Genomic DNA, 7980 nt, shown 5'->3' with positions numbered 1-7980 from the left:
AGCTCATGACATATCATCTTCCATACATTTGATTCAAGAAGCTCATATGGGTACCCCTGGAGACAGGGCCCATGTCTCTAGTCCCCTTGTCTCTCCAGTGCGGCTATGCTGGATATTATATTCCTTTCCTATTTCACCAGTACTTCTGCCATTTGATTTTCTTTTGGGGTGAGGGCTGGGACTTCCCTGAAGTCCGGTTCCCTAGCCTCGGACTCTGGCAACACATGGACAACTTCCTAGCGGATAATACCTGTCACTGTGCATGAAGATGGCCTGATGGGGTCTCTAAAAGAAACAAGATTGAGCCTGGCATGGTGAGTCATCCTGCAATCCTAGCTACTAGGGGGACTGAGGCAGAAGGTAAGTTCAAGGCCAGCCTGGGCAATTTTGTGGGTTTTGTGGTTTTTTTTTTTTTTTTGTGTGTGTGTGTGTGTGTGAGAGAGAGAGATCCAACTCAGGGCCTAGTGCACTAGGCAACACTGTACCCCTGGTTACAATCTCAGCACCAGCCTGAGGTAGAGCACTTGCCTAGCATGCACTAGGCCCTGTGTTTGATCCTCAATACCAAAAAAGAAAAAAAAAATAGATAAGACTAAAAAAAAAAATTAGAAAATAAAATTAGCATAGGGATAAAGAGGATGGAAGCTTATGACTTGGGCTTGAATCTCAACTCTTCTTTTTCCTGGCTCTTGATAACTACCTCAGATCACTTAATCTCTGTGCCTCAGTGTCTCTATCTGTAAATAAGGATTAAATAATATAACCTGTCAGGTGTGGTGCACACCTGTAATCCCAGTGACTCGGAAGGCTGAGGCAAGAGGGTGGAAAATTCCAGGTCAGCCTGGACAATTTAGTGAGACCCTGTCTTAAAATTTAAAATGAAAAGGGCTGGAGCTGGATGCTGTGGTGCAGGTGTGTGATCCCAGAGGCTTGGGAGGCTGAGGCAGGAGGATCTCCAGTTCCATGTCAGCCTCAGCAACCTAGTGAGACCCTGTCTCAAAATGAAAAAAATAAAAAGAACAGGGGATATTGCTCAATTGTTAAGTGCACCTGGGTTTGATTTCTAATAAGACAAGACAAAACAAAACAAAATTGAAAACACCCCAGATTCCCCAATTTACCTGTCAGGGTTGTGAACAGTTAATTCATGTGAACTGTACTTGGCACACAGTACCACCCATTGCCTGTTCTTCTTTTAATTTCTTATATGTTTGGGTCCACTGTCTTGGACTCCGCATTCTTCCACACTGGGCGGAGTTGGCTTTTTGGGTAGGGGCTGGCTTGCAAGTGGGGGTCTGTGACTCGCAGACCTGGATGTGACCCTGGGACAAGGAGGGAGGCCACGGCTTGTTGCATGGTAACAGGGCCTTGGTTGCGTGTGAAGGCAGGCTGTGTTTACAGGTAACTAGGTGGTGGTGGTGGTGGTGGTGGTGGTGGTGGGGATCTATAAAGAAGCTAAACAAAAGGGAATTCCTGGGGTGGAATGAATGGGGCACACCGCCAGGAATCAGCCGGGTTCTCTGCAAGGGCCACCCTCCAAGCCCTGCCCACTCGGCAGGGGGCTCCCTGTGCACCAGGGGGCGTCTCCTTGTAGCCATAGAAACCGAACCAGCTCCCTCGGCCGCAGAGGTCCGAGGGCTATTTAATTCTGGCTCCTGACGCCCTGCGCACGTACCTCCTCCTCTCCGAGGGTTCAGGGACACTGACCCACAGCGTCCCACTGAGATGGGGTGCCACTCCAGCAAGGGCACCGAGGTGGCGCCTGAGCCCCAGAAGTCTGGAGAACAGTCCAAGGGAGAAGAACCGAGCGTGGAGCCTGGCGCCGAGGCAGCGGATGCCAAGGTCACGCCCCTGGAGGATGGACACCCCGAGCCCCAGAGCTGAGCTGCTTTACTGCAGAGTCGGACCTGGCCTCGATTCTGGAGCCGCTTTGGCCTCTGAAACAGGAGACAACCCAACCTTCTGAGAAGCTGCGCGCAGAGGGAGGAGAGCGAAAAGTCCCCTTTGCTTGGGATCCAGGCTTCAGAACGGGGCTTTTCCTGCTGGGGTGCAGCGGGGTGTGGAGGGAGTGGGACGATCACAGGCACCTGCTCCCCCAGCCTCCCGCAGAGGACAAAAGAACAGGCCTGGCTGTAGACTCCTGTGGTCCAGTGACACTCTGCCCTTGGGCTGTGACAGTCCAGTCTCCCCCCCACCCCCACCCCCGTCCCCCAACCTGGTGCACTCTCCGGAACTCTGGAGACTCTGTGGTCACAACATGGATTGCGGTGTGTGGGTCTCAATTTGGGCTCTTTGTCTCCTTTTTTCCCATGGCTGGCCTCACAGCCGACATCCCTGACAGGAAGGGCTTTTTCTTTCTTCTTTCTTTCTTTTTTTTTTTTGCATTTGGCTCACTGCACACTGTTTGCATGAATAATTTAATATTTAACTTGCAGCATTGTTAATGAATTGTGGGAATGATCAGGATCAGATGGGGATCCCTTAAATGGAAGGCATGGAGCTTTGGTCATTCAGTAAGTGGCCCTTTGAGTGCTGGTGGGAAGGAAGGAGGAGGGATTCAGGTTCCTAGTTATTCATCCCCTGAAAAAGGTCGGTGTGCTAATATTCACATGTCTCCTACCAAATGTCTGTCAAGTTGAACCCTCTAGCATCTGAGCTATCCGCATCCAGCCTTCAAAAATATTTCACTGTTTACTAACATGTCTGTCAACCTCTCTTTTTTTCTCTCCTTGCATGTGTTTTGGTTTTAATGCAAATGCTGAAGCATTTTCACTTGAAATCAAATAGACATGTTTGCAAATAAATGACGACACAACACATTTGAAGGACAGGAGGGGGAAGGTGAGATTGAAGGATTGGCAGGGAGGGTGGGTGCAGTTCTGTGGAAGTGGAAGGAGGGAGCCTTCCTCTTGTCAGGCATCACGCTGAGAACCCTCCAGGGATTGTTTGATTCACCCAGAAACACCAACCCATTTTACAGGTGAGGAGCGTAAGTGACTTCCTTCAGTATGGCCAGCCATGATTAGCAGAGACCAGATTTGAACCCCACCAGTATGGCTTCTGAACCCATGCAGAGTCTTGCTTAAAGAAGAGGTTTTTGCTGGGTGGGGTGGTATTTGTAACTCCAGCTACTCCAGAACCTGAAGTAGGAGGGTCACAAGTTTGAAGTCAGCCTCAGCAATTTAGGTCTACCCCATCTCAAAATAGAAAAAAAAGAACTGGGATGTAGCTTAGTGGTACTGAAGTAGAGGAGGGTCTTTCTGGTGAATAAACTGAAATTCAAGTTTGTTGTTTTTTTTTTTTTCCCCTGACAATCTGTGCTGTAAAGCAGGAACTGTTTCTCTTGATTTATTTGGACTTAACTGCCTGAAGAGCAATAGGCCTCTGGTTGGCTTGGAGTCACCCTACTGCAGGTTGGCTGAGGCATTCAGGGTCTTTTGTTTTTACTCTGATGAGAGGGAGGAAGAGGAAGAGGAAGAGGGAGGAAGACGAGAAAGAGGAAAGGAGATAGAGGAGGAGGGAGGAAAAGAATAGGAAGAAAGGAGAGAGAGAGAACCGACATGGTGGCACAAGCATGTAATCGCAGCGACTTGGGAGGCTGAGGCAGGAGGATCACACACGGGAGGCCAGCCTCGGCAACTTAGTGAGATGCTGTCTCAAAATAAATAGTAAAAGGGCTGGGATGTGGGTCACTGGGAAAGCACCCCTGGGTTCAATCCCTAGTAATCCTCCCAGACAGAAAGGAGGAGGTTGAAAGTAGGAGAGGGAAAGTGTGAAATGGAAGAGAAAGCCTATAAGGTATTAGAAGGGATCCTTCTTTTCTGCCACAAGAACCTGGCAAACCAAAGAGGAATTTTTTTTGTGTGTGTGTGTGTGGTGCTGGGGACTTGAACGCAGGGCCTTATGCATGCTAGGTAAGCACGCTACCAGCTGGGCTATATCCCCAGCCCTGAAGAGGACTTATTTTGAGAGCAGAAGGTGATGGTGGTAAAGAAGAAGGAAAAAAGAAGAAGAAGGGAAAGAAGGGAAACCATTCGGCCTAAACCTTAACTACAAAGTTTCCTTCTGCTTCAGCAGAGCCTGAAGAGGAGCAGGAGGCCTCGTGCGTGCGCTGGCCCCAAGCCCTGCTCTGTCCCTGGGGCTGCTGAGCTTTCTGTGGGCCAGGAAACAGGCTTGGGCTTGTGGCTGGGGATCAGGAAGTTCAAGGTCTCCTCCTACAGCCTCCTGGGCTCAGGCCAAGCGTTGGGAGCTGCTTTCACTTTTTTGGGGACACTTCTGTTTTCCTTCCTCCTAATGGAAATTCACCCTGTTTAACAGGACAGTGCTGGGAGGACAGGGCCGGCGCTCAGGACTGGTGGGAGAGTGAGGCTTGGAGGCCTCGCAGGACTCACCTCAGAAGCCCAACTCGCTCAGCTTCTTACCTAATCAAAGGAAGGAGGCTCTAGGCCCAAAGTTCAGAAACCTGGGTGGTTTGTCTTGCTTCCTCTTGGGATGGAGCAAGACGCTCATTGGGTGAAGTTCAAGGCCTCTGAGGGCTCTGAAGAAGGAGATTCCTCACCCACCTCCAGCTGTGGCAGGCATGCTGTAATTTACCAGGGAGTTAATCTCTAACAGGAAAAAGCACTTGCTGTTTCTGTTTAAGGACATTCTCCTTGTTCCGCTGGGGCCTGGGATCACTCATCTCTCTCTTTCCGAGGCTCAGGAATATCTCAAGTGCCAGGCGAAAGTGGTCAGGATTATGTCCACTTTAATCTGGCTTTAAGGCCTGGGAGTCTGCCCAGATGGCTGTCGCTTGAAAGTCCTGGCTCTAGTACGCTTCCAAGACTGCTGGAAGAGAAGATTTGTTGTTAGCTCACTTACCTCTCCACCCATCCTTCTGTCTATGTCTCCACCTTTACAGGCCTCCGCCCACGTATCCATTTATTTATGCATTCACATTCAGTTTTTACCCTGAAGTTTTCAGTGATAGGAGGCAACAAATTTTCCCTTTTATTTATTTAAATTTATTTTTGGTACCAGGGATTGAACCCAGGGTCACTTAACCATGGAGCCACATCCCAGCCCTCTTTTTTTTTTTTTTAATTTTGAGACAGGGTCTTGCTAAATCAAAGTCATTAGGGCCTCACTAATTTGCCAAGGCTGGCCTCAAATTTGTGACCCTCCTGCCTCAGCCTCCCAAATTGCTGGGATTAGAGGTATCCGCCACCACACCCAGTTTAAAATTTCCCCTTTTAAATCAGTTCAGTCATTCAATAAGTATTGAGGTCCTACTCTTCCATCACTCACTCACACTTATGCATTTCTTTATTAGTAAAGCAATTACTAGGTGATTACTTTATGCCAAAATTCTTCTTCTTTTTTTTTTTTTTTTGCTCTTAATGGATCTTTAATAAAAGATATGGAAAGGTATTAATAGAAAAGAAACATTATTCCAAAGTGTATTGTTGAAATTTGGCCTGAATTGCCACTAAAGGACATTTGGGTGGTTCAGGCATAAACTTGCATCTTTTTTTTTTTTTTTTTTTAAAGAGAGAGTGAGAGGAGAGAGAGAGAGAGAGAGAGAGAGAGAGAGAGAGAGAGAGAGAGAGAGAGAATTTTTAATATTTATTTTTTAGTTCTCGGCAGACACAACATCTTTGTTTGTATGTGGTGCTGAGGATCGAACCCGGGTCGCACGCATACCAGGCGAGCGCGCTACCGCTTGAGCCACATCCCCAGCCCCAAACTTGCATCTTTTTTTAAAAAAATTAATTAATTAAAAATTATTATTATTATTATTTATTTATATATATGACAGCAAAATGCATTACAATTCTTATTACATATATAGAGCACAATTTTTCATATCTCTGGCTGTATACACAGTAGATTCACACCAATTCGTGTCCTCCTACATGTACTTTGAATAGTAATGATCATCACATTCCACCATCATTAATAACCCCATGCCCCCTCCCTTCCCCTCCTACTCCTCTGCCCTATCTAGAGTTTCTCTAGTCCTTCCATATGTTCCTGCTCCCTACCCCACTATGAATCAGCCTCTGTATATCAAAGAAAACGTTCAGCATTTGTTTTTTTGGGATTGGCTGACTTCACTTAGCATTGTCTTCTCTAACTCCATCCATTTACCTGCAAATGCCATGATTTTATTCTCTTTTATTGCTGAGTAATATTCCATTGTGTATATATGCCACCTTTTTTAAAAATCCATTCATCTATTAAAGGGCATCTTATGCCAAACTTCTTAGTGTTAATAAAATGTCAAATTACAGAAATAGGGTGGTTCAGAGAGTTCTTAATTATCTAGGGGATACCCACGTTCAGCCTTCCAGACTAAGTAAGAATTAGCCAGGAAGAGAGAATGGGTATTTCATTTTTATTTTTTATGATGCAGGGATATAACTCAGTGGTGGAATTCCTACCTAGCATGCTTGAGGCCTTGGGTTTGACCACTGAGCACCCCTGCCCCATGGGTTTTTCAGAAGGGGAGTGTATGACCCAAGGTTGGATTCAGGAAGCTGCATGGAGGCTGAGACAGGAAGATCACCTGAACCCAGATGCCAGCCTGGGCAACATAGCAAGATCCCATTGCTAAAAAACAAAAACATGGCTGGGTGTAGTGGCACATGCCTGTCATCCCAGCGGCTCCGAAGGAGGCTGAGACAGGAAGATTACAGGTTCGAGGCCAGCCTCAGCAACTTAGACCCTGTCTCAAAATAAAAATCAAAAGGGCTGGGGATGTGTCTCAGTGGTAAAGCACCCCTGGATTAAATCCTCAATACCAGAAAACAAAAAAGGAAACATTTTAAAAAAAGAAAAAGAGGGGGAGTTCACTGAGGGACTTAGGCAGAGGAATGACCCCTGAACATCAATTGCTTTTGACTGCTTTGTAGTCTGTCTTCTGGTCGTGTTAAGTAGTAGCAATAAGCAGTGCGATGCAGGCGAGGTCACAGTGTTCTTTAAATCCCTTTAGGGTCTTCTTTAAACTGAAGTAGTTTAAAGTAGATGAGAAAGCAAAGGCTGGTAAGTTAATTTGTAAAAAATAAACAGAAAAGCAAGGGAGCTAGTTGGAAATCTCCTCAAGAGGAAAGGATTCATGGGACTCAGTCTTGACAGCGTTCACTGAGGTCCATGTGAAGTTGGGAATTAGGGCTGTCAGCGTCTCCAGTTGTCTGGGAAGGAGGATTCCTTTAGTAGGGCAGATACACTAAGGTAAGTTCTGACCAGTTACTGACCCCAGTGCCCATATTAACATGGGATTGACTTGTAAATAGGATGGCCACCATGATGGTTTCAGAGAGGGTCAAGGTCAACAACTCCACCACTCAATGTGAAGGAGGAGTTGAACACCTGGTTGGTGGAGAGTACAGAAGGTGGTCCCCAGTTCCCCTGGTAAACACCAAGCAGTAATAAATTTGGAGACAGCATTGTCTCCTTTGTGTTCTCTGTTCAGAGAGGGCCCACTCTGTCTCGAGAGTATTCTCTGCTTGGACTTCACTTTGCTTTTACTTTACTGTCACTTGTACTCTTCTGTGACGTTTGGTGTCTGACTTTGAATTTTCTTTCATTGGAATGCAAGCACTGAGGTTTGGAGTCTCAGCTCCTGCTTCCCTGTGACAGTAAAATCTCCTGTCTTTTCCCCTGGGGAAAACTTTTCTGACCCACGTGATTGGTGGGGCCCAATCCCATCCTCGGATTCCAGGTTGAGCATTGCCTAGAACTGGTCAGAGTGATCGATTCAAGGTATGGCACATGATCTAAATGAGTCCAGTGAGAGTCTTCCTTGAACATTTTATGGAACATATTAAGAAATAAGTATGCACCGTCATTTTGAGATTGATAAAATAGACCAGTTTGAGCCTGGAATCTCTTGGAGGCAATTTTCCTACCACTAGGGAGGGTCTTCTATTTTCTTTATTTTTTTTAGTATTAGGGAATGAACCCAGGGACACTTCATGACTCAGCCACATCCCTAACCCT

General features: G+C 46.6%; 1 protein-coding gene across 1 annotated transcript; it reads left to right on the top strand.

Annotated features, from left to right (window-relative positions):
* The first annotated feature begins 1571 nt into the window (after window positions 1-1571).
* On the top strand, window positions 1572-2698 carry Chd9nb (CHD9 neighbor). The gene has a single exon (XM_078032320.1). It carries the CDS (start codon window positions 1726-1728, stop codon window positions 1882-1884), a length of 159 nt encoding a protein of 52 aa, XP_077888446.1. The 5' UTR covers window positions 1572-1725; the 3' UTR covers window positions 1885-2698.
* Window positions 2699-7980: the final 5282 nt, after the last annotated feature.

Source organism: Ictidomys tridecemlineatus, chromosome 15 (genome assembly GCF_052094955.1).
Source record: "Ictidomys tridecemlineatus isolate mIctTri1 chromosome 15, mIctTri1.hap1, whole genome shotgun sequence".
NCBI classification, from domain to species: domain Eukaryota; kingdom Metazoa; phylum Chordata; class Mammalia; order Rodentia; family Sciuridae; genus Ictidomys; species Ictidomys tridecemlineatus.
Note: the sequence above shows the minus strand (reverse complement) of the source record. Positions and strands in the feature narration are given on the sequence as shown.

Coding starts and splice junctions, on each gene's coding strand:
- Chd9nb (XM_078032320.1), top strand. CDS start 1,726: ATGGGGTGCCACTCCAGCAAGGGCACCGAGGTGGCGCCTGAGCCCCAG.